General features: G+C 47.0%; 1 protein-coding gene across 7 annotated transcripts in view; it reads left to right on the forward strand.

Annotated features, from left to right (window-relative positions):
• Positions 1-26635, forward strand: part of CCDC12 (coiled-coil domain containing 12) — a 63326-nt gene extending 36691 nt beyond the window's left edge. For 5 of the 7 annotated variants that reach the window (XM_075062150.1, XM_032770647.2, XM_032770643.2 and 2 more), the window contains 5 exons: positions 17095-17174; positions 21483-21544; positions 21670-21704; positions 23190-23266; positions 25473-26635. In XM_075062150.1, the coding sequence (XP_074918251.1) occupies positions 17095-17174; positions 21483-21544; positions 21670-21704; positions 23190-23266; positions 25473-25552 (334 nt within the window). In that variant the 3' untranslated portion in view covers positions 25553-26635. The remainder of the gene's footprint in view (positions 1-17094; positions 17175-21482; positions 21545-21669; positions 21705-23189; positions 23267-25472) is intronic. The other 2 variants (XM_075062151.1, XM_075062152.1) reach the window with 2 other exon arrangements.
• Positions 26636-26850: the final 215 nt, after the last annotated feature.

The raw sequence follows: 26850 nt of genomic DNA on the forward strand, positions 1-26850 counted from the left end.
CAGGGCTGGGTGGTGAAGTTACAGATGTTGGAGGCAGCTGGTGGTGATAAGAAACCGGATGTTGGAGAAAGTGGGTTGGTAGTGACATAGGGTCACAAGGGAAAGAGTTTTGGGACAAGGGGGGCGAGGGGCGGGCACGGATCTGTTCCGTATTTAGTGCTACAAGCACCTGCATCGAGTCCACTTGGCGCTCCATAATGCTTAGGAGCCGCTCCGTGGTTTGTTGCTAGCGATCTGCATTCTCCTGGCGGAGACTCCTTTCAGTGTCCCACCACTCCTGTAGTTTGTGGTTTTCAGTAAGAGATTGCTGCATGACTTCATGGAGAAGGTCCTCCTTGCTTCTTCGCAGCCGCTTCCTGAGTCTGTGCAGCCTTTCGGCCGTTGATAACAGGACGGCTGGGATCTCAAGGATGCATCTGTAAAGCCAAAATGCAACATTGAGCAGAGGCAGCATTGTTCACACAAGGCAGAGCAAGGATTCGGCTGATCTTACAGACAAGCACATTGTACACAGCAACACAAACTGCCTGTCCCAAGCGCACGTAACCCACAAGAGGCCTGAAATGGTGAGTAACCACAGGGGCAGGGGGGACTGATTGTTCCAGGGCTGTACTGTCCTCTGGGGTCCTGTATCTTGGGGAGAACCAACAGCTGCAGGGAGCTGCTATACTCAACACTGTCCTCACGTTTTCCACAGAATGGGTTAGTCCTGGAAGATATCTCGCTGCTGAGGGTGACCTGGGGAAGCAAGGGAGGGTCTTCTACTACAAAGCAGCTTCTGCCCTCGCCCTTATGCTGCTTGCCTGTGTGCAGCAACGGTCCCCCTGCCCCTCACGGCATAGAGGCGCAGACATGTTAGCCTGACTGGGACAAGGACCACAGTAGCTTTGCCAAGAAACCTGCGCAGCTTCGTCTTGAGACCCTCAGTGAGATAACTGAGGCCGATTACCGCGATGTGAGAGAACACATCAAAGCCCTATTCCACATCTAGGCATGCATGCAGCCCTAATCCTTCTTTCTTCAGACCTGCTTGCTCCAACAGCCTGCACCCAACAACTCCCTTCTCAAAATAAAAGCTGTTTACCAGGCATCTCCTCCGCTGTTTGTTCTTCCCTAAGCACCATCTGCTGCGACTTGCTACCTTCCTCCTGGCTTGAAAACAGCTCCTGGCTGCATGCATCTAGGGATGCCGGGCCATCCTCTGGCTATGGGCCCTGCTCCTCCTCAGCACCCTCACTCTCGCTTTCTTTCTCCTGCCTTGTTGCACTCTGGGCTGCTGTGGCCTCTGTAGTGTCCATGGTGCTCTTCAGAGTGGAGGTAGGGTCGCCCACCAGTATCTCGTCCAGCTCTTTGTAGAATTGGAAGGTCGTGGGGGCAGCACCAGAGTGGCAGTTTGCCTCCCGCACTTTGTGGTAGGCGTTCTGCAGCTCCTTCACTTTAATTCTGCATTGCACTGTGTCCCGGTCATGGCCCCTTTCTATCATGGCCTTGATATCTGCCTGTAGGTATCATAACTCCTATGGCTGGAGCACAGCTGGGACTGGACAGCTTCCTCCCCCCAAACACTGATGACATCAGTACCTCTCCATTGCTCCATACTGGGGATCGCCTGGCACGTGGAGGCATGATCACATGGAAAGATGCGCTGAGAGCACTTCATGCGTTGCTGAGCAAACAGGAAGGGGACTTTTAGAATTCCCAGATAATTTAAAGGGCGAGTCTAATGGTTGGTTACCTGAGGACAGGGCAGTAGACTTCAAAGTGATGACCAGAGTGGCTAGAACAGGCATTGTGGGACACTTCCTGGAGGCCGATCAGAGCGCGTTAATAGACCAAGGCGTTCACACTGGCACCGTGGCACTCCAGCCCAGGCATAGCAAGCTTTATCCTTCTCGTGCAGGTAGATTACCAGGGGCGCTCCAGCTGCAGAGTCTGGGTGCTCTACATGCCTTGCCAGTATGGACACCTCAGGAGTTAGGGCGCCTGGGGCTGATTTAATGTGCTCCAACTCGCAAGTGTAGCCAAGGCCTAAGAAACCTTCTATTCCTCCTCTTTCTACAAGCTTTTGTGCTGCAGGATACCAACACAAAAGTGAGTGCTGAATAGGCCTCTCTACAAAAGTGGGAAACCCATGGCAATTCTTGCTCCCATACATCTTTAATCACCGAACTTGACTCTGGTGATTTACCTTGAACATAGTGGCAAGGAGCGTGTGTGCTTTATTTACCACTTTCTCCAGACTCTTGATCAGGAAACAACTGTTAGGATCAGTTGTGTGCTGTCACTCACATGGGCCATGTCCTGCAATCCCAAAGGATGGGTGTGGGTGGACTCTGGCTCTTCCTATTGATTGCTTTCTATAATTTGGAGAAAGCAGGTTACTTACATAAGGTAGGGCTGTTCTTGCGACTACTGATCTCATGCCTCAGATTCCCATAAACCATCATTCACTGATGAGTTAGACCTCCACCCCATGAAGGAAATGCTCTGAGCTTGGAAATTATACTGTAGTTCTGCATTCTGGGCTTGTGGCTCGCGAGGAATGTCAGAGAATGCATGGCAGGGGTGGAGGAGAGTGAAAGGCGTGACCTGTGACTTAACCATCCATGCTAGCAATTAAACTTCACAAGGCTGTAATTAATCCGCTGCTGGCTTTTCAGCACTTAGTCATCCTTAAGAATTACAACTCCACACAGTGCTGCTTGCAGAGAATTATTTCCTGGGAGGAGTTGCAGGAAGCCAGGGCTGTGAAGTGCACTCTCCCCTGGTTTATGGCAGGATGTCATGGGTCAGGTTGAAACAGCCAGTCTTCAGATTCCATACACAAAAAATAAGATGGCAAACCTGCCTAGCAATAGATTGGAAAGGAAGAATAACAAGGGTGATACCAGAAACAAGGAAAGTGGTACCTATTTCTTGGCTGTTGTAGTTACTTTTCTACAGGAGAGACCACTGTTGCTATATGCAGGGGTAACACCTGACCCTTAATGATGGTCTGTGTTTGTTTAGCCCTGTGGACACATTGTTCGTAGCCCATTGTCCTGGTAGTGAGAGTTGAGCCTGTTAAAGTCGTCCTGATGTGGCCTCGGGTCCTTGACTGGTATCTTGACATCTTCTTCATCCTTTTGCTGCCAGGGTCTGAGCATGTGCCACCTCCACAGTGCTCCCACCTGCTGCCATTCCTGGAAGTGTGGACAGACTCCAGTCTAAGTTCCACTTAAGCAATTGTCCCAGGGCCTGAGTGGCTAGATAGGGGGATAAAAAGCAGCTGACTCTTCCCAACCTGGGTAAAACCAAAGTGAGGCTGAGAGAGAGGAGACGCACTTTTAGGAATTTCCAGGAGTTTTGATCTCTCCCTCTGAGGACTCCTATCCTCCGATGGTCAAGGTGGAGCTTGGACTTGGTGTCCTACAGGATTCAGTGCTACTCCTTGATTCTCCAGTAGCAGTAACCAGCAGTGCTGCTTCACTTTTGAGGCTCACTAGATGTTCCCCCTTCCTTCAGCTGAGCACCAAGTGATAGCGATATAGCCTTCCATCCAGAATAGACTGTTGCAACAGGGTCTACCTGGATTTTATGGTGAAGGCTCCACACAAGTATTAACTGGTCCAACACACAGTGGTTCACCTGCTAAACAGAGATTGACTGCACATTGCGCTGGTGCTTCGCACTGCATTACCTCCCTCCCTGTGCAATTCCAAGTCTGCTCTTGCTGTGCCAAGGCAGTCTGTCTTAAAGCCCCCTTCCCATATTCACCACAACAGCTGCAATCAGCAGGGACAGTGCAGCTGAAAGACCCTAGCGTGAAAGTGTTCTCAGTCAGCCCTGCAAATTCTTGACAGCAGACTTCTGGCAGCACAGTTCATGATCTGCCGGTCTTGTCACTGCTGGGGTGCTACTTGAGTTCGACGGGGGCAGTCTCTTTGCACAAAGGTTTCCTCCATGCCTGCAGAATGGTTGGTAGTGTGAGTCTGAGACAACCAAGTAAGGAAGCCGTTGTAAGGGATGGAGGATATGTAGTCCTTTCCAGATGGAATTGCTGTGATTCGTAACTTGGGAATATAGCCCCTAGATGCAGTGCTGACACATGCCTTAGCTAAGGTCAGATTTTGGATTTTGTCTATCAGGGAAGCTCATTCTGTTGTGCTGCCAGGCTGGCCCCAGGTTCTATGATTCTTTGGGTAGTTCTAAATCTGTTTTGTAATTGATGGTTAGATTATTTGTATCCAGTTGGAATGTGCCCAATAACCTGGGCAGGCATCATGTGAGACATGATGGGCACGTGGCACCTGCATGTGCTTGAAGCTCTTCTACTTCAGCTGTGCTTAGCAGCATCCAGAATTGGCCATTTCCCCCTTGCTCAAGTGGTCCCTGAGGAATCCCTCTTGAGAAACCAGACACCTCTCCAGCCTGTGTTGTTTTGGGGTCTGACAGGCTAATGATGTGTTTGTTTTTTTTGACATTCCTTAAGTGCCTAAAGGAGCCCTCGGCAGCAGCTTGGGGAAGATAGAATGTGCTTCAACATGCTCAGTTATTTTAGTGAAAGCAGCCAACCTACAACGCATGGCAATACACTGATTCTGAAGTTAAATTGTCTTTGAGAAGAAGGCAGTGGGGAGCTACTTTTCCCTCTTTGTTTCTCGTTCCTTTTCTGCCCTTTGTTGGGTAAGGAATCCAGGCATGATGGGAAAGAACTGCACCATTTTAAGCAGACAGTAGTTTCTAGACTTCTGTGTTGGCAGGTCCTTGAGAGATGCATTTGCTTCCTACCCCAGGAGGTGGTACTGTGGTAGAGCTCTTCTCTTTGTGATTGGACAAGAGGTGGTCTCGGCCAGATGAGAGATCTTTTATTTTATTTTTAACAGTGGGGTAATATACTCTCAGAAAAAAATTCTTGGTTGCTATGTCAACAGCAGAGCAAATACAGCAAATTTCGTGCATGAGAATATGAAGGATGATAAATAGAGTAGCTTGAAAATGTAAGAACCCTTCATTCCAAGCCAGTCTGCTGAGATTGAGGGTCAAGGAAGGATGGATGGCTGCTAGACCCAGAAATACCAAAGGAAGTAGATGGTGGTAGATATGAAAGGGGTAACCTTGAAAACTATGTGGGAAATGGGTTATAAAAACATGAGAAAGTTCAACAACAGGTAGGGAGGAAAATCTTAGCACCTTCCATACTACGACCTACAAACAGCACCCCAAGAGATAGGAACATAGCATTCCCATTTTATACATGGATAAGCTGAACCAGAGAGAGGTAAATTGACTTGCCCAAGATCACACACAGCAGGTTAGTGGTGGAACTGTCTGTAGAAATAGACAAAAGCAGAAAAGTTCAAGAATGTAAGGCTGCAGATTCTTCTTTCAGAAATACAGAAATTTTTGTCCAAATGTCATGGACATATTAAACAAATGTGCCTGTAAAGGTTCAAATTGGAAGTAAAAAAAGCCAGGAGAACTAGGTAAAGAGATCAACGTAAATTCTTAACGTGTTGAAGCAAAGAGTCTGTGTGACTGTGGGCCACCTAGACCATAGGTTCTCAACCTCTTTCTTTCTGAGGCCCTCCCTAACATGCTATAAAAACTCCATGGCCCACCTAGGCCACAATAGCTGGTTTTCTGCATATAAAAGCCAGGGCCAGTGTTAGGGGGTAGCAAGCAGGGCAGTTGCCTGGGGCCCCTTGCCACAGGGGCCCCCACGAAGCTACATTGCTCAGGCTTCAACTTCAGTCTTGGGTGGTGGGGCTTAGGGATCTGGGCTTCAGCCCCATGCGGTGAGGCTTCGGCTTTCTGCCCTGGGCCCCAGCGAGTCCAATGCTGGCCTTGCTTGGAGGCTTCCTCTGAAACCTGCTCGAGGCCCCCGGAGGGGGTCCAGACCTCTGGTTGAGAACTACTGGCTTAGACTACCCAAAGATAAGTGGATGTTGAAGTAGCAGAGGAGTATTCTTTTATATCAGTCTCTCTTTAGAGGACAGTGAAGAGTTTCCATTTCAAGGGCTCTTTTTTAAAAAGCAAATTGGAGTGGTTGTAACAGAAATTGAAGACTATAAAAATGAAGCTATGGAGTAGCTTGGGAAGTTAAAGTGCAGTGAATAATCAAAACCAGATGGTATTTCTCTGAGGCTTCTGATGGAAGTGACCAGAAACAGCTGAGATACTTAGGAGGACGTGCAGGACTTCCTTAAACATAACAACTGTTTTCCAAGAACGGAAAGGCACCAACATGACACTTGTGCTTCAAAATAGGAGCCAGCTGGCATCTTGGGCATTATGAACCATTAAGCTTTGGCTGTGGCTTGGGGCAGACGATGCACCATCTTGTTTGTAGTCTTCAGCTGCCATCTGGTGCAGTAAGACTTGAGGGAATGAGTGTGTTGAAAGAATCTAGAAATGTCTAAAGTTTTGTGAGCTTTCAGAATTGGAGGAGCATAAGTGGTTGGCAGGAAGGCAAGTTAGTGGGGGATGGCTTCTAAATTATGCAGGAGCAGAGCCCTTGCAATATTTACAAGGTCCATATAACCGCTACCTCCTACTGCAAGCTTCCACTTGCCTTCCCTCCAGTAAAAAGTACTTCAGCACCTTCTGCCCGTCCTTCCTTTCAAAATGCTAACAAAAATTACTCTTCACCTAAAAGAGTGCACTTGAGTGTTCTAGACAGTTGTTCCTTGCTACTAACCTCGTCCTCTCCAAGATGTGAATGTATTGCCTTTTTAAGCATTCTAGTTAATGAGAGTTCAGGTGGTTGCTTTGTGATAGCAGCTGGAGCATGTGATGGGCTCTGCGTCTGAGGAAGTTGCTCTCAGAAGATATCTTGGCAAATTACAGCACACTTCAGACAGGCATGAGGGAGATGGTGTGCAAAAGCATCACCGGACGACTTTGAAAGCCCATTTATTAATTGGAAAACAGTGTTCACTGCGCGAAACACTCAGCACTGTTAGAGTGAAAAGCAAACAAGCTGGAGAAAGCTTTAAGCACCTTGTAAGTATCCTCTGTTTTGCATCAAGCTAGTTCTTCACATCTTATAGGAATTACTCTTCAAACTCTGTATTGGTTGCAAATGCCAACTGCATTTTTACTGTGCAACAGTTCCAAGTACCAGCTGCATCACACCTGGGTGATGCCTGATTGATGCCTCAAAATGAGGTTTTGACCCCTTAAGGAAATCCTTTCCCAGTGGAAGTGCCAGTAGAACTGATGCTAGATGTAGTTCAATGAGTGTCGAAAAGGGGACTTGTAGTGGAAAGGCGTAACTGCGGTTCCATGTCTGTGCTCTGTAATGCAGATAAATGCAATGGGCGAATTTGTTGCCTAGAACCAAATGATCTAGAATTGTGTTTTCAGAAATACCGTGCCGTGTGCTATTGTCCCATTCGTTACTGTGCTGGTCAATTGGATGCTCAATTACTGCAGTTGTGCATGCGGTTGTTGTAGTAGCTCACCTGTGCATTCCCAAATGTGGGGTTTGTGAAGTCATGAGGTAGGAAGCTGTGTTCTCTGGATAATGCTGTATTTCTGTTGAACTACAAAACCATTTGTGCAAAAAATGGTAAAAGATTGAAAACAGAGAGAGATGTCGTTAAAAGGACAATACGCCACTGTGGATTCCATTGGACCCCAGGTGACAGTAAGAGCTTGCCATACTCAGCTGTACCTTGTTTGGTGGGAGTGATGGAGGATCTGGGCCAGTCTTGCCGATAGGCCTCCGCTCCGCTGCTGAGGTGTCTTATGTTGTATCTGAGAAATACGTGATCACATTTATTAAATGTGTCACGGTGCCTGGGCCTATGGGGGAAGGGGCAAAGATAAGGTAAATGGGGAAAAGATAAGGCAATTAATTCAGTCTAAACATCCTTATTGTCTGACTTTGATTCCTTAACACTGTGGCCTTAACATTGCATTAACAGGGGTTTCTTTTCTTAGTAACTAGCAAAATGAATGATAACTTTTTTGTAGCATCTAAATGTCCGCGTAGCATTGCTGTGTGCTCTTAAACCAGTGTTGCCTTTCACCCCAGAAGAGGCTGCTGTGCATTGGAGGGCTCCCAAATACAGGGCATGATCCCAATCCCACTGACGTCAGTGAGCGCCTTTCTGTTGACTTCAGCCAGATTTGGATAAAACTCATCATCTGTGAAGTGCTTTGTGATCTGTTTTGGGGGATGAAAGAGCGCTAGAGAAATCAGTTACCTTGACTTCACTCTCTTCTGCCTCTGTAAGCCTTTGCTTTTCAAGATAGCACATTTAATCTCTCATCTCCTACAATAAATGACTAGGTTTGATTTGGCATCACACTACCTCTTTGCCATAAAACGTTACAGATCATCAACAAGGAACCACGGGATGAAGGTGTGCAAGAAGTCAGAGAGTGGGAAAGACTAACTTAAACCAGCTCTGTCTCTTCCTGATGAGCGCTGGGGCCTTGGGGATTAACTCCATAATCCATGAGCACCTCAGGGAGGCAGCTGCCAGGAACAGTGGGCACAGCTGATTACAGGAGGCAGGTGTGTGTGGCATTGTCTTATATTGAACAATTAAAGGGATTCTTTTTCGTTTGTTTCAAACAGTCGTGCGTGAATTTGGTGAACAAAAAGCCATGGCTGGAACTGGTTGTAGTACATCTAGGCACTGAATAGTTTTCTGCACCTGCAGCATCATTGGTAGCCTTATCCCTGGCCCCTTACATGGCTCTGCTGGTGAAGCTCAGTCCTGGCGCACCGCGTTGCTGCTATCTCAGTCCTGAGCAGCACCAAACAAATTCTGTAAAAGCAGCAAAGAATCCTGTGGCACCTTATAGACTAACAGACGTTTTGGAGCATGAGCTTTCGTGGGTGAATACCCACTTCGTCAGATGCATGTACTCATGAACTCATGCTCCAAAACGTCTGTTAGTCTGAATGTGCCACAGGACTCTTTGCTGCTTTTACAGATCCAGACTAACACGGCTACCCTCTGATACCAAACAAATTCTGTACTGCTGTTTTGTCTCAGGGATAAATCTCATCAGGGCTAACGGTGATAAAACCCTCATGTTTTTGTTTGTAGTCTGACATGGGATTTGAATTCAGCTTAGCATCAATGGGCAAAAAGCTATTTATTACTAAACTGCATTACTAATCTGAGAAAGTGAATACGGAAAAGTTATTTACTTGTTCCCATATTTAAGAACGGGGCACCAAATGAAATTAATGGGCAGCAGGTTTAAACAAATAAAAGGAAGTTCTTCTTCACACAGCGCACATCAACCTGTGGAACTCCTTGCTGAGGAGGTTGTGAAGGCTGGAACTATAAACAGGATTTAAAAGAGAACTAATAAATTCATGAATCTTAAGTCCATTAATGGTGTTAGCCAAGATGGGTAAGGAATGGTGTCCCTAGCCTCTGTTTGTCAGAGGGTGGAGATGGATGGCAGGAGAGAGATCACTTGATCATTGCCTGTTAGGTTCACTCCTCTGGAGCACCTGGCGTTGGTCACTGTCAGCAGACGGCACTGGGCTGGGTGGAGCTTTGGTCTGACCCAGTACAGCCGTTCTTATGTTCTCATTCCTGCCTGTTGGGGAATCAGATTTAAACCTTATTCTCTTTACTGTGCTAGAGCCTCCTCCCTACCTGGTCCATATGCTGCATATCCCCAAATGGAGAGTGGGTTTAAGGCTGCCAAAGCCTTGCAACACCAAGGACTGCAGGGGCAACTTGCCAGGAGCGCAATTGGCTCTGTCTTGTCAGCAGATCAGTTCACTTAACACACAATCCTGCGGTCCTGGGTTGATATTGGTATTAATAGAAATGGTTTGTGTAAACTTCACCAGCATTAAAACCCTACAGACTGATCACCTTGGTCCTCACTGTGTTCACAAGGCATTGGGCAGCCATAGGCCAGGCTGAAATTCTCCTGGACACAGTTGGGAAAGGTCTGTTTTTCTCCAGGATTTCCCCTTTTACTTCAAATTAGGGTTTTAACTCTGTTAAGTTGGAGGTGGATTTACAAAATGAGGGTTGCAGAGGCCTCTTGAAATCTAGCAGCCAATAGGAGGTTTGCACAAGGACCATAGAACGTGGCCTTCATGTAGCTTCTGCAAGTGGCTCCGCATGGGCTGACCCTTTCGCTTGCTTAAGAAGCTTGCAGAGCCTTAGGAAGTGAGGCGCAGGGGAGAATACTATGCAGAGTGCTTTTAGGATTGCTGCTATTTTCTTCCCTTTGTTTGGCCACTTGTCCAAGCAGTTTCCTTGTCCGAGCACCCGGCTGTGGCACCTGCATACGCAACTAGGCACAACATTCCACATGGTTATTTGGAAATCCGGATTGTCAAGTGTCACAGTAAGGCTTAATGGTACCACCCCATTGACTTGTTTGCTCTGAGCTAATGTTTTGGAGTGGCTGAACTCCGGAAGTCTGCATTGGCTTACACTCCGTTCACATGAAAACCTTCTTGACATGAACTAAAGCGACTAGGGACTTTTTAAATGAATGCTTCCATTCTGCAGGATCTGACTCTGCTGTCTTAGTAAGAGAAACCTCTTCAGCATACTAGATCCAGCCTGCCGGCCAAGGGTCTAACAGCACTGCCTGACATCCAATTACCTTCTGGATGAATTAGTTACTGATGTTTTCTCCAGGCTGGCAACAGAATTCAGCTTAGTGGGGACTGTTAATAAAAACATAAATAACCCTGAGATGTTTATGTTAAAAGCACTGGGGCCTTATGCTGAAAAAAATATTTGATCAATCATTTGAGACCAGAAGGAATGAAAGGAGCATGCCGGCTAGCAGTTGCTGAAAGGAATGAACTCCCCTGGTAGGACTCGAGGATAGTAAATTAACTTCTATTGATGAAATTCCTCTTCCCATGCAGGCACAAAAAGATGCATTGCAATTTTCAGTGGGCTGAAAATAAGATGGGAAGCTAGGTGCTCTCGATCCCTATGCTGATGTCTGACACCCACCCTGTGACATTGGATAATTCATTTCACATTTCTGCTTCAGTTTCCCCACCTAGACACAGTCTACTCCCATTTATCTGGAACCCTATTATCTGAACCTCTTCCTTGTCTGCACCCCCGAGAACAACTGCCCATGTGCTACACTGCCCAGATGCTGGCATGCAAACCCCTAGTGAAACTCCCAACCCAGCTGCTGGCGTGACCTCCCCCGCCACCTGTGCGTGCACATCCCCACTCAACGCTCCCTCGCCTCCTCCCCACCCCTCTGCCATGGAGTTGCTCTTCACCTGGTCAGTGTTGTTGCTCTCGCCCTAGCTTATGCAGACCCGAGGTGCCCAGCTCCTTCTTCGACGTGGCCTCAGTGGTGCTCCTTGGGCGGCCCAAAGGAGCCAATGCTGGGGCGTGTGCGCACTGAGCCGAGCAGCTGCAGGAGCCTGGGAGTCGGCTGTCGCGCTGTTGTGCATGTGTGGTGAGAACAGCTAAGTCTGCACCCTGTCCAGCTGTTTCTGACTGAGAGAGAGGACTGGGGTGAAGGGCTGCTCTCTTCATTATCCAAACAGAATTCATGTTCCATGTGCTATTTAGATAAATAGCAGTATATGTTAATTCCCCTGGCCCTGGGGAGGGAATTGAAGATTGGAAAGCCCTCTGGGAGGTGATCAGTGAACCATGGTAAGCCACTATTGTTAGTGATTGCTATTCTACAGCACAAAGGACTGGTTCTTGTGAGGCATGGCAAACCTGGCCACTCCCGCTGACTTCAGTAGGTATTGAGTATCCTGACCCTCCTGGACAAGAGCAATCGGCCAATGCTGCCTTCATTTTAACCTTAGAAATCTTGGCAAACCCACGCCAGGCCCTGGGACTGCACCCTTGGGAATCCCCAAGATGCTGCTCAGGGGAGCAGTTCTTGTCATCATAACACACCTGGTCCTGTAAGCTTAATCAGTCGCTTCCCATCCCCCCTCTGTCGTTCCTTCATAAGTCCAGCTTAGTGAAAGATTTCTCCCCAGTGCCAAGTGCACTACATAAGAAGCACAATTGTCGTGTTTAAAAGTGAATCCCATGAACTCTGACCTGCATTTGACACAAAAGGAGAAATCTTTGGCCTTCATTTGTATTTCAGGCCCATGCTAATCTCTGCTGGAATCGGTTTCTTTTAATCACCCTTTAATAACTGTTCTACCAGTGTTTGCCCAATGGTGGGAAAATTGGTGTGGTTCATGGTGTTATGTCAGAGTAGGGGGGACTTGAGATGTGGGCTCAGTTCCAGGCTCTATCACAAACTTCTTGGGTAAGTCACTAAATTGCTCTGGGGCTTGGTTCCCGCTCTTCTGCTTATTTTAGATATTTACATGGCCCCCTCATCGTAGTAGCTGAGCACCGCAAATTTTCATTTATTCCCCCAATCCCCTTGCAAGTACTGTGATCTCCACGCAGTTGGGGAACTGAGGCGTGGAAAGACCAAGCAGCTCACATGGAGTCTGTGGCAGAGCTGGGAATTTAACCTGGGTCTCCTAAATCCCAGGCTAGCACCCTAAACACTGGACTATCTTTCCTGCCACCGTGGGGGAAGGGGGTGGATTCTGTCCCTTTCTCTCGCCTCCTGCCTGCTTTGTTTACGTAGACTGTAAGCTGTCTGGGGCAGAGACTGGCTTTCACTATATGTATGTACAGCACTTAACCCAGCGGGGCCTTGATGTTGGCTGGGGCCTCCTGACGCTACCAAAATATGAACAAAAGTGGGACTTCAAAAGAAACTGATACTTTGAATCTGTGCAGTGCAGCTGATTTAGTGGGATCTGTTTTGTTTCTATTAAAAGAGTTGAGAGTCTCTAGGTTAGGATAAAAGGGGTAAAAAACAAGGATGATGTCGTGCTAGGAGTCTACTACAGGCCACCTAACCAGGTGGAAGAGGTGGATGAGGCTTTTTTTAAACAACTAACAAAATCATCAAGGCCCAAGATTTGGTGGTGATGGGGGACTTCAACTATCCGATATATGTTGGGTGAATAACACCGGGGCACAGCTATCCAATAAGTTCCTGGACTGCATGCAGACAAATTTTATTCCAGAAGGTTGAAAAGCTACTGGGGGAAGCTGTTTAGACTTGATTTTAACAAATAGGGAGGAACTCGATTGAGAATTTGAAAGTAGGACAGTTGGTGGTGAAAGTGATATGAATTCATGAGTTTCAATTTCTAAGGAAGGCAGAAGGGAGTACAGGCCAATAGAGACCATGGATTTCAGGAAGGCGGATTTTGTAAGCTCGGGAGAGCTGTTAGGTAAGGTCCATGGGAATCAAAATGAGGGGAAAAACAACTGAGGAGATTGGCAGTTTTCAAGGACACTTTAAGGCCCAAAAGCAAGCATTCGATGGTAGGAAAGGACAGAAAATGTGCAAAAGACCACCTTGGCTTAACCACGAGATCTTGCATGGACCTACAAAATAAAAGGAGTCATATAAAATGGAAACTAGGTCAGACTACAAAGGATGAATATAGGCAAATAACACAGGAATTGCAGAGGCAAGATTAGAAGGCAAAGGCACAAAATGAGCTCAAACTAGCTATGGGAATAGAAGGAAACAAGAAGACTTTTATCAATACATTAGAGCAGAGGAAGACCGAGGACAGGGTAGGCCCATGCTCGTGAGAGGGGAGAACAGTAACCGGAAACTTGGAAATGGCAGAGATGCGTAATGATCTCTTTGTTTCGGTCTTCACTGAGAAGTCTGAGGAATGTCCTAACATAGTGAATGTTATGGGAAGGGGTAGGTTTAGAAGATAAAATAAAAAAGAGCAAGTTAAAATCACTTAGAAAGTTAGATGCCTGCAAGTCACAGGGCCTGATAGAATGCATCCTAGAATGCTCAAGAGTTAATAGACGGAAGTATCTGAGCCTCTAGCTATTATCTTTGAAAAGTCATGGGAGACGGGAGAATTTCCGGGAGACTGGAAAAGGGCAATCTTAGTGCCCATCTATAAAAAGGAAATAAACACCAGGAAACTACGACAGTTAGTTTAATTCTGTGCAGGGAAGTGAATGGAGCAAGTAATTAAAGATTCATCTGCAACACTTGGAAGGTGTAGGTGATAGGATAGCCAGCATGGATTTGTAAAGAACAATAATGTCAACCAATCTGATCGCTTTCTTTGCTAGAATAACGAGCCTTGTGGTAAGGGAGAACGGTGGATGTGGTATACTAGACTTTAGTAAGGCATTTGATACGGCCGCTCGCATGAATATCCTTATCGATAAACTAGGCAAGTACAATTTAGATGGGGCTACTATAGTGGGTGCATAACTGGCTGGATAACCGTACTCAGGGAGTGGTTATTAATGGCTCCAATCCTGCTGGAAGGTATAAACAGTGGGTTCCGCAGGGTTCTTTTTTGGGCCGGGCTTGTTCATATCTTCATCAATGATTTAGATGGTGGCATAGAAAGTACATTATTAAGTTTGCGGACAATACCAAACTGGGAGGGATTGACATGCTTGGAGGACAGGGTCAAAATTCAAAATGATCTAGACAATGAGAAATGGTCTGAGGGTAAACCGGACGAAGTTCATATAAAGACAATGCAAAGTGCTCCACTTAGAAGGAACAATCAGTTTCACACCTACAGAATGGAAGAGACTGTCTAGGAAGGGTATGACGTAATAGGCAGAAGAGTCTAGGGGTCATGTAGTGGACCACAAGCTAAAATGAGTCATCCAGTGTGTACTGTGCAAAAAAGAAAACGTGATTCTGGCTGCATTAACAGTGTGTTTGTTAAACAAGACACGAGAAGTATTCTTCCGCTTTACTCTGCAATGGTTTAGGCCTCAGCTGGAGTATTGTGTCCTGTTCTGGGCACCGCATTTTCAAGAAAGATGTGGAGAAATTGGAGAGGGCCAGAAAAGAGCAACAGAGCATGGGAAGGTCTTGAGAACATGACCTATGAAGGAAGGCTGAAAGAATTGGGTTGTTTAGTTGTGGAAAGACAAGACTGAGAGGGACATGATAGCTATTCAGGTATCTAAAGGTGTCATGAGGAGGAGGGAGAAAACTTGTTCACCTTAGCTTCTAATGATAGAAGAAGAAGCAATGGGTTTAAACTGCAGCAAGGGAGATTTAGGTTGGACATTAGGAAAAAGTTACTAACTGTCAGGGTAGTTAAACGACTGGAATAAATTGGCCCTAAGGGTAGGTTGTGGAATCTCCATCTCTGGAGATATTTAAGAGTAGGTTAGATAAATGTCTATCAGGGATGGTCTAGACAGTATTTGGTCCTGCCATGAGGGCGGGGGACTGGACTCGATGACCTCTTGAGGTCCCTTCCAGTCCTAGAGTCTATGAATCTATAAAAACACCAGAAATTGGTTCCCAGCATCAGAACTGACAGACCAACACCATTCACCACTGGCTAGGTGTCTGGGTGGAGGAATTCATACAGTAGCAAGTGAAATGCTGCCCCTTTTTGTGTATAAAGAAAGATTTCAGATTAAAACAGGCATAAACATAAAACATACCTCACATATAACTTGCCTTTAAAGACAGAGGCCCTAGAATCCAGTGGGAAATGGCCTCTGTGTTAAAACTGGCCATTAAAAGTTGCAAAGTCCCAAATTGCTCCATCACTGATTTATTTTTTTTTAAAGGAAGAAATACTATTCACTATTTACACAGGATCTAGATAAAAATGTTTTGTCATCCAATATGCTGAACAGCAGCAGTCAAATACTCTTCCAGGGCAGTTCTGACTGATGCAAGTGCCTGACCAAGAAGTGAGTTAATTCCAAGGTTCATTACACATAGAAGAGCCCGCGGCCCCTGAGGTATCTATGAATTTCTAGGTATGAATTACTCTCCGGTGCATCATTTAAGAAACGTTTTTTAGAACAGCATGATTGGCTCCTACCTCTTGGCTTTTTCTCCAACCCTCTTGTTCATCTCCACTCCCCCACAATTTTTAATGTATTTTGCAGTTTAAACTGAGGGCCTTAAAGCTGCATTAACAACTTAAACCAATTGAAAGCTTTAGAGCATCTTGAACAGATAAACCAATCTAAAGTGTTAGCTTAGTTTAATCTTCTTAATTTGCCTGATGGGCTAAAATACTATTATATAGCACCAGCTGTTGCTTAGCATTGTTCACAAGCACATGAGACAGAGTCCCTGCTCTGAGATCTCACTTTCAAGGCTCTGATCTTGCAAAAGCATACGCAGATTCTTGTTTGTTGTGGTTACTTGTCTGACTGTAGCACCAGGGAGCTCCCTACTGTGTGAGCTGATGTACAAGTAATCCCACTGAAGTAATGAGGTTACACACACCAGTAGAGTTACATATGTGCAGGGTCAGGACTTCATTAGCATCGAAACACCTAAAAACAACAGACTTAAACCAGAGAAAGATTATAAAAAGGACCAAAAAATGGACCCAACAGGAGGGGGGCTCACCAGCATCTCTGAAACTCTTCACATCCTGGCCTGGAAAGGGTTAATGAACACACATCTCTGGGCTGAGCATAGTTTCCCTCCGCCTGCCCACCAGCTCCACGCAGCCCGAGTGGAAGAACTCTGCACAGAAATCCACACCATGTTCTCTTTGCATGTTGCTTTGCAGCTCACATTCCATAAGTAGCTGGGTCTAAACACCCTGGATATGAGGCAAACAAGGGCTGTTCAATTCCAATTAACCTTTAAATTATCTCCCTTGAAATACATCATTACCTTCTTGCACCGTGACCAGATGCCAGTGCTGTGACTCTGTTGGCTTCAGTCACCTCAACAGTGGCATTATGCCACAGGCCAATGTACTCCATTCTGGCTTTCCTGCTGGGAGAATCAAACCCGCTTATTTCAGTGTAATCCCATGTGTATCGAAGCAGTGAAATATGGGCCCTTCCACAGCCAGGAAGCCTCGTTTGCCACAGAGAAAATGCTCGAGCAGGTGGCTGGTCTGTCGAATTTGCCTCACTTTGCAGGTCAACCAGCCTCAATTGTGTCCATGTAGTTCAAAGTCTCTCTCCTTATTTATCGATTACAGAAAATGAGAACTTTGGCTTCTGCATCTCTGTTGTGCATGTCAGTTAAGATGGTGGCAGCCTGTTGAGGGGGAATGTGCATGTGTTTACACTTCTCCTGCTTTCTCCCCTTACTTTCTAGGGAGCTCAAGCTGCGAAATTATGTTCCTGAGGATGAGGATCTCAAGAAGAGGAAGGTGCCTCAGGCCAAGCCAGCCTCAGGTAGGTGCTGGAGAGGGAGTTTTTGAGAGCTTGGGAATGATGCCTCCCCCCATTTAAAAAACAAAACTTAGAAGATGTGAAAGATGCTGGATTGATCACCCTGGAGAGTGAAGGGTCAGCAACAGGTCCAATTTCCTCCACATTGCCCTGTCTGGAGAGACCATCTCTGCTAGTGCTGTAGCAGGAACGCTTCAATCCTTGGCCTCTGCTCTAGCTGCCAACAAGGGGCCAATTACAGTTTTCATCTAGGCACTGGAGGGAGATCCGCCATACTCATTGGATGCTAGTCGCCAAACAGCTGCCTATCAGTTAAGCCACTGACCTTCGCTCAGGAGCAGCGTCAGGATTTCTGGCGCCCTAGGCAGAATTCAGGGGGCAGAATTTTGTGCACTTCCCATGGGATGCGCGGGAGCTTCCGGTTCCACTCGCATCGCACCACCGCAGGCGACAGCGGTAGTCATTGAGCTGCTCAAATGCCTGCCGCTGTTTTCCGCGGCGCGACTGGAGCGCAACTGGAAGCTCCCGTGTGCTCCTTGTTGAGCGCACAAAACGCCTAATGGAAGTGCTGGCCCTGCTTTCACTGCCTTTGACCCAGTGACCTCCAGGTGAGCAGTCGCATATCCCCAGTCCTTTTTTTCAATTCAAACCAGCTAATGGACACCTGCCTGATTTATTTTTTCTGTCCAATTTATTATTATGAACTAGATGGTGTTGGGCACGTGCCTGCCACTCTGGGAATTTAGAGCAAGCTGCAGTCCCTGCTCTGAAGAGATTAGTCTAAACGAGTCTCTTTGCAGTATTTACACTGTTATTGCTCCTCCCGCGGTCTGTCAGTCTTCCTGTCGAACTTGGTCCAACTCAGCTGTGTGGTACCCAGTGCCCAGCTGGGAACCTCGAATGGCTCAGAGGATGAATTAAATCATCGTTCCCAGCAGTATCGGAGAAATGCGCAAACAGTCCCTATAGTCCAGACGCCATCTGAGTGTGACCGTGAATTGGTCCTATATAGACTAGACTAGAGTGGTTCAGTGCTCATGTCCCGGGTTTTTACACTTCATATAAATCTCTCCCACAGGCCATGGCCATTACTAGCAGGAAATGAGCAGGAGTAGGGACTGCATAGGCAGGGACAACACTGCAGCTTCACCTCCCAGCAGAGGTAACTGCCAAGTCATTTATACTTATGTCTCCAAAGAATGGGCCAGAGGCTTCTCTACACGGCAATCGATCCTTTCTTCTCTAACTCCTCATGGGTTTAACTCCAGCTCGGGTTAGAAGTGATGGAAAGGGTTTTCCTACTTAGTGGCAGTCGGTGGCCTGTGCGAAATGAGTCTGTGAGGTTCAGAGCCAATTCCGTTAAGCCAGTCTGTGTGTGTCACGAACAGGCCCCTTGAGTGACTCCGGAGATGTGCCAAGGATTGAAGGAGCATGGAGACCGCCCTCCAGTGGTGGTTCCCTTGAGGTCGGGGTGGAGGCACATCAATGTGGCAGCGTGGAGGAGATTGCATTGCGACTGCCCATGCCAAACCTTTTCTGTGGGCAGACAACATCGGGCCAAAGGTTCCCAACGCGAGTGCCTAAAGTTAGGTGTGGAAAGCCAAATTCAGGCCTGTAAATTAGTCATTTGATTTTCAGAGGAGCAGAGTTCTCCTGGAAGTCAGTGAGAGCTGGAGGGTGCTCAGCACTCTCCAAGAACCAGGCCACTCTTATTCAGGCACCTGACTTTAAGCAACCATGTTTGACAACATTAGCCATAACTTCAGGGCTTTCAATCTGGCACCGTTCTCCAGCTTGAAAATCCATTTACCCTTAATTAATGTAAAACAAAAATCCCTATTTGTCTTGCTGCTAGCATGGTGGTGTTAAACCCTCACAGAAGAGAGCTCTTTAAAATGTGTGCCAAATAATGGGTGTGTCAGGAATTAGTTTGGAAAGGATGAAGATTACCCTAGAGTGCTGAGTGCGGGAGCGGTGGCTATAATTAGAAATACTGGGGCTTCTGTGGATCTCAGCTGTGGGCAGAATCTCATAGTTTGCCCTCCTGTGAAACAATGATGGCATTTCCCACAATTATAATAGTGGGAAATGGGCATAGCTGCCTCGATTTGTTTCCAGTGATGTCTGAGAACTGGTCATCTTTACCAGCCCCTCGGCAGAGCTACGATCTCCTTGAAAGAGAATGCCAGTGGCTTGTAATAGCCCAACACTGCTTCAGGAATCTTGCCTCTGTAAGTGTTGTGTGGTGTTGTATGCCTTGGGAGGGGAGTTGCTCTGTAGCTGAAACATGGAAATCTGGGTTGTAGGCTTGTTTAAAATCAGTGATTGTTGGGGGAGGAGCAGAGATAAGTCAGGACTCCTGTTAGGTATCAAAAGAGGGTGTATTCATTTAAAACTGCATAAGAAGTAACCGCATAGTTTGGCGTAGAGGTCAGGTAACAAAATGGAGAGGATCTCCCCACTGCAAGTCATCCCTTCTCACGGCCTGGTCTTACAGTACAGAGCAGTGATTCTCAACCCATTTACCATTGTGGGCTGCATATAGATTCATAGATTCATAGACTCTAGGACTGGAAGGGGCCTCGAGAGGTCGAGTCCAGTCCCCTGCCCTCATGGCAGGACTAAATGCTGTCTAGACCATCCCTGATAGACATTTATCTAACCTACTCTTAAATATCTCCAGGGATGGAGATTCCACAACCTCCCTAGGCAATTTATTCCAGTGTTTAACTACCCTGACAGTTAGGAACTTTTTCCTAATGTCCAACCTAAACCTCCCTTGCTGCAGTTTAAGCCTATTGCTTCTTGTTCTATCATTAGAGGCCATATGCAGCTCTCTGTGTTATATGGGCCGTATCCGCACACACTATATACATCCTCTATGGCCCTGAGGAGGTCACCTGGGCCACAGCCGTGTGCTGAGTGGGCCGCAAGCCGCCCGCAGGCCCCAATTTGAGAACCACCGGTACAGAGGGAGCGCCTTCCTGTAGCCTGAACTGAACCACGCTCTAAGCAGAATTGGGCTCTAACATATTATAGACTCAGCCTGAGTTTGCCAAGTGAGTCAAGTCTACCCTGCTCTCAATTTGTGCCAGACAGCACCCTTCACTAATGATACTTCATCTTGTCTGTGTTTCTTTCTGTGTGTTTGTTTTCATCATTCAAAGCCGTTTCCTCTCTGGCCTGGAGCATCCATGAAAGCACAGAACAGACCCAAATTAAACCAACGGGCTAGAGTTTCCCACTCCTCAATGGATTTCTAACACCCAGGGGAGGGGGCGTGTGATAGAAATAGCACTCTGAAGTGCAGAGTCGTGTCCTCCAGTAAATATTGCTGTTCTCGAAGTGTTCGGGACTGGGCCTCTCCCTCTTGCAACGTCTGGGCAGAAAGAAAGACGGAATTCTGCGTACAGTTTCTCCTTGTCTCTTGTTCCACTTGGGGCTTTACATTAGTTTTGAAGCAGGGATTTTACTCTGGTTATGATACTTCGCTGAGTTCAGAGCTCTCCCAGTCGGGGTGTCTTATTCCCAGTGGTAGATGTGCCCATTGCAGGAGGGAAGGAGATGTCATATGCTGTGAGTAAGTGGGAGTTCAGGGGTGGATAATGTAAAGAATTACGATAAGGAGTTTAAAGTAACTTGCCACAGAGCTATGGAGTGGGAAGTCTCCCATGATTACACTAAATACAGTGATAGTTGGGAATAAAGTTTACTAGTCATCTTGAGAGTTCTTCAGATTGTGGGGCTCTGTCCTTCCTCTAAGACAGTGTTTCTCAACGACTGGTCTGTGCATCGGTCCCAGTCCCTGTGATCTCCCTGCTGTAGCCTAGGAAGGCATCAAGCTGGTCCCTGGTATCAAAAAGGTTGAGAGACAGGGCTGTAGAAGATGCTACTTCTGCAGGAAGGCTCACTCCTGTGCATCATTGCTTTCTTTAAATTGACATTGTCAACTCAGGTCATATGTTATAAGCAAATCCATTTCCTTTCCAGTGTTACAGCAGCAGAGGTTATATTAAAACAGTTTGAGTCCAATTGACTTCAGTGCTGCTGCTGCTGTTTGCTTCTCGCATGTCTCAGTTCAGATAATGGATGTCAGTTTCACATGGTTTATGATCAGTTTTGCTTCTGGAGTGCAATGTCTGGGTTGCAAAAGTTGCAGGGGAATGTTTTTGTACAGAAGTAGTTTCCAGAGCATGTATGTTGGGGTTCGGTTTTGTAAAAGTTTCTTAAATACTACAGTGAAGCATCATCCTCTGCTGGCTTTCTTATGAGACACTCTGTTAACATTTGTTGTTCTATTGATCCCTCTAGTGGAAGATAAGGTGAAAGACCAACTAGAAGCCGCGAAGCCAGAGCCTATCATTGAAGAAGTGGTATGTGTCTTGATCTTCAATACCTGCTTTGAAATGTAATTGTGCACACTTGTAAACTGACTCTTTTTTCCATTACATTAGTTTGGCTGCTCTTAATGAGAATTCTCTTGTTCATTTTCCCCTAGGATTTGGCAAACCTCGCCCCCAGAAAGCCAGACTGGTAAGTGCTATCTTAGGAATTAGCTTGCATCGATTCAGTCCTTATAGTCTTAAGCATCACGTGTGTGTTCATGGTAGCAGGGACGCTCTCCAGCTATTTCCATAACTTTAACCCTGTTAAGGTTGTACCAGCTGGAACAACAAGAAATTGGGAAACTTATGTTCAGGGTCAAGGGAAACTTCCCAGGAGTGAGATCTGAGTATAGAACAGTCTCCCAAGGGGAGAACTAAAATCCCCATCCATGGACACCAGAAAACCCTAGTCAATATCCTGCAGAAAATGAACAGGCTCTGGCTCTTGGGGGATTGGCTAGATGGGACAGATAAGTGGTGCTGATCTCCACCGTCTGGGAGGTTCTAGGATGGATACAATTGGTTTTGTTTCTGTTTGGCTAATAATGAAGGGATCTGGTGACGCTTGTATTCTTTGCACTGCGGTTGCATGTGGAGGCTCGATTGGGATCAAGAACCTGGTGTGCTAGGTACTTCTCAAACACATAGTGAGCAATGGTCCCACAGCATGACAGCACCTTGATTTCAGCATGTGGGCAGGCACAGGCATCAGGCTTCACACACAGAGCTGGAACAGTGGGCGCAGGATAACAAGCAAAGGAATATGTTACTGACAGGGGCCTCTGAAGCCAAGAGCATCTGTGTTCAAAGAGTGTGTGGCAGGTTCCCGATGGAAATGAGGGGCACAGAAGGGCCTGGCCCCTGTGCTTCTCAGCTGGGTTTTCACATCCTCCTGTTCAGAAGCCCAATAAATACATCACAAATCACACAGGCCTGACGTGTGGTGCATTGGGCCATTTCTCCTCGTTGGTTGAGTGATGGTGTTTTGTGCTTAGCTGGTGAGTTGGCTTCTCTTTGAATGTGACTGTTGGGCCACATGGATTGCTGGGCATGGGCGTTGAGGAGGTACTAATGCGAGTTGTGGATCTTGCATGGTGTCAGCAGTTCAGAGAGACTTGTGGCCACCAGGAATCTCATGGAGTTCTCGGTCTCGTAGATGGTGCTTGTCTTCTCTCACTTAGGAAGGGCAAGAATTGCCCTGTGGGGAGGGGCAGAGCCGAGGATTTCTTCATTCCCCTTCTTCCCCCAGTGAGGTGACATTCATCCCTCCCCATGAAGCTAGCACTTCTCTTACCCTTTGCCTTAAAACCGGAATTGGATGGATTGCTGCTGCTCTCCTGCTCTGGTGGTGGTATTTAGGGGCACCTGTGGCAGGAGTATTCCATCCGACTGGTCTGCGTGGCCCTGGCATTGGCTCTGATGGTGATTAAAGTGCCAGCAGCTTGCTCTGTAAGACACAACCTCTGCCCCAAGGAGCATACAGTGTCTCTGTAGCTGTTCTTAATCCAAGACCCCAGACTGGCTCTGAATAGACGCATGGATCCTTTCTGCTGGGCTAGCTGGTGGGCTAGCTTTGTGTCTGTGTGTGCTTGTGTGTTGGGCTTTCTTGCTAAATGACCATCCTCTCCCCCAGGGATTTAAAGCGAGACGTAGCCAAGAAGCTGGAAAAACTGGAGAAGAGAACGCAAAGGGTAATTGCTGAATTGATAAGTAAGTGCACTGCTGCTGTTGAACTAACGGATGGGAGCCGTGGAAATGGTGATAGACTAGGAAGGACTGGGGTCAAGATTTTTCAAAGGCAGGAGACAAAAATTAGGCTCTGTATTCATCTGTATAAGTGCTCCCAGCAGTTGCTCCTGAGCTCAGAGGGATCTGCGGGGGAGCTCGGCCCTTTGAGAAGCAGGCTACTTAGGTGCCTGCGTATTTATCTTTGAAAATCATGGCCTCGTTTTCAGGCAGTAAATATTGTTGATCTTCAGTGTCACACTTCAGGTGGCAATTCAGACCAGTGGGAGGTTGGGTCACCACTTGTATTACAATCCTGAGTGCCCCAAAATGCTTCCGCTGCTTGTGCTCCCTGCCTGGGACGCACACGCAGCCAGCTTGCACGCCGTGTTCTCTGTGCTTTACAGCTCTGATTAAACCGCTCTGATTCAACCACTCTGAATCCAAGAGCCGGCCTCAGTTATCACAGACACGCTCTTGTCTTTACCAGGTGACCGCAAACCTGTGCCTTCTGCCATGTCCAGCCCTCTCCTGCAATTTTCACAGAAATAATATGGTTTGTTCGTTCCGTTAAAGAGACAAAACCAAATAGCTTGCCACATTTACTGCAGTTAAAATTCACTTGAATCAAGCACAGCACTGTGGGTTTAGATTAAAAGTAAAACAAGTTTATGAACAAAAGAAGATAGGATTTTAAGTGAGTTCAAGTGTAAGAGAGAAATTTAGAGTTGATTTCAAGCAACTACAAGTGAAAACATGCATCTAAAAGTCTAAAACTTAAGCTACAGGCTTTGTTCAAGATGCCTTTTCTCGCTCAGTCTTTGGCAAGATGGGGGCTGCCACCCCCCTCACTCCTCCCATCAGGATCTCCTCCAGAACCCAAAGTGCTGGTTCCTTTGTCATGTTAGGTGAGAGAGAGAATTTGGGTTCTGCCCCTTTCTTTTATAGTCCAGAGAATCTTTAAAATGGATTCTTCTGAAGGTTACCCTCCAAGTACAGTTCCTTCAAGCTATGAGAAAGGTAACGCTGAGTCTGGTGAAGATGGATGCTCCTTGCTCTTCTTTCCTTCCAGGTGTTTGCTAAAATGCAGTGTTCTCTTTCCTGTGATCTCCTCCCCTTGTTAGTTTGATGGCCCCGTTTACTGCTTATATGTAAATTGGGGTAAAAGCCCATTCCTTCGTTTAGGACAGACCTGTTTACCAACTCCCCCGGACATGCCTGGTTTAAACACACTGTAGTCATAATTCCAGCATGTATCCAGAACTTTCAGACACACCACGTACATTCACCACACAAGCCTATTAATGATCAGTGAGTGATTAGTTTACAAATGATGCTGAACAAGGTGTGTTTTGTACAAAGCGTATTACAGTCGTGTGTAGAGTGAACAGAGCGGGGCTTAGGGTCACAGTCTAAAAAGCCACAGAAAAGACTTTCCAACATGAGTGGAAATGAACAGAGAGGGCGCTTTGAACATGTTGGACTTATAGAGAGCTGGAGCTCATTTGCCAGTTCTCTCTGGACAGCTCTTAGCACTGATGCTGTACCTTTATTTCCGGTTCTGCTCTGAATCTTGGGTTCTCCAGCAATTTCACGGCTGAGAGCGATCTCCAGTGCAAGCTCAGTGGAGCTCGGTTGGACTTTTTAAAATAAAAGGCTGTGGAATAGTGTCAGGAATGAGCCTCCCTTCACCCCCGACACCCTCTCTCTAGGGGCATTGAGGAGGTGTCTGGGGTGGAGAGTAATGCTGCCTCCCTCTGGCTGTCAGCCAGCCAGAACGTATTGGTCCTCAGAGCACGCTTCCAGCCAAGCCTTCCCCTGATATGTCAAAAACATTGTTAGTTCCCCTTGATTGCTTCCCTGATGGGTAGGTGGTTGATTTGGGGAGGGGTAATATTGCTGCCCACCATGGGCAGATACACATGTCTATGGGATGTGCCCAGAGCCTGCAGTGGTACAGGTTGTACAGTAGAATCCAGATTCACCCAGCCATTTGGGTGACACTCACATCCACTCCACAAGTAACTGGGACCTGAGCCAATCCAGAATCAATGGATCAGGGAAGCTTGCTGGCAAGGTTGGTGGATATCCTGGAAGTTTGGGTAGCACAGTTCAGATCATCCCCTTCATGTGCCCTTTTAAACTCCGGTTACACAATGATCACTGACTGGCTTTTCTGTTGCCCGCACAGGAGAGCGATTGAGAGGCCAAGAGGAAGAACTGGCATCAGCTGTTGGATCAGCAAAGCAGGAAGGAAGTGATTCTGATTAAAGATGTCTGGTTTGCTGCCTCAGAGCACAGACTCATTGGGGTTTGTCACATTGGTCTTGTCACTCTTTGCTAACAAAATCCTTAACTCCCTTGGACTTGGGTAGAAGGGAATCTGTCTCTGAGAAGGGAATGCTTTAGCCACAGCACAGCAGCTCTTAAAGGGGCAGATATGGGGAGCCCCTCAGTCTGTTCTATACCCACGAGCATGTGTTTGCTGTGTGTGAGCATTTCACATGGGAATGCTCCATGCAATGTGCATGCTGTGTACTGCCTTCTCATCCCCTGGAGAGCGTGCCTGCTCTCTGGCTCAGCCTCGCAGGGGGTGATCGTTGCAGTATGTGGTTTGGCATTGCAGGCGGGGCAGGGGTGTCCAATGGAGCTTTTCTGGACTTTTGATGAAGTAAAAGTTCTCAGATAAAGCACTGGAGCAGATTAAAGGAGCAAATGGCTCATGAGTGGCATGCGCAACACCACACAGCCAGAAGAAAAGCCCTGTGCTTAGCAATCATGTGAGAATTGTGGCCCTACCCAAACTGGTCAGGGAATGATGTAGCATCTCTCTAGCTCAAGCCGTGTTTCAGAGCAGTGTGCTAGAGAGGTGCGAACGATTTCTTTGGCCAGGGCAGACAGCGTGTTTCTGTGCAGAGGTGGGTGGATGTCTATAGAGCCAACTCCTTTGCTGACCCTTTTTATCTCTCCTGCAGTACAGCTGAGCACATGGCAGAACTGTGTAATATACAAGAGGGGCTGGTGAGCTGTCCTCACTTAAACAGATCGGGGCTGGAGCCTCCCATTGCATGGAGGCTTTGTGGGGGGCAAGAAGAAACCAATGACTGTACAAAAGAATCCCGAAATGGCTGTGCAGCTGGAGAGCTTTCTGCATGGTCACTAAAAACGGCCTCACCTGCATTCTAGCAGACAGATTCATGTACGATTCATATTGTTCCCTTTTACTTTCTGATCCTCCCACATACAGGAGCTTGTGGAGCATATGCTGTATTGGTGGGTTTTGTTGCAGGTAAAACTGGGCTGCAACAAGTATTTTTTTCATAATAAAATGACCCGGCAATGGTGCAAAATGTCCCTTTCCTGTGCTGGGTGCATCACTTCCGCGGGGAGGCCATAAGAGCATGTGCTGCAGAGGTAGTTAATTTCACAGTGGGTTTAGGCTGTGGGCCGGCTGCATCCGCTCTGGGGGGAGGGAGTGGTGCCCAGGCAGCATCAGCTCAGGAGCACACAGGTGAGGAGTAGCAGCGGTGAACATGCCCTATTCAGTGTCAGATTATTACTGTGGTTTT

Source organism: Chelonoidis abingdonii, chromosome 2, assembly GCF_003597395.2.
Source record: "Chelonoidis abingdonii isolate Lonesome George chromosome 2, CheloAbing_2.0, whole genome shotgun sequence".
Classification (NCBI taxonomy): domain Eukaryota; kingdom Metazoa; phylum Chordata; order Testudines; family Testudinidae; genus Chelonoidis; species Chelonoidis abingdonii.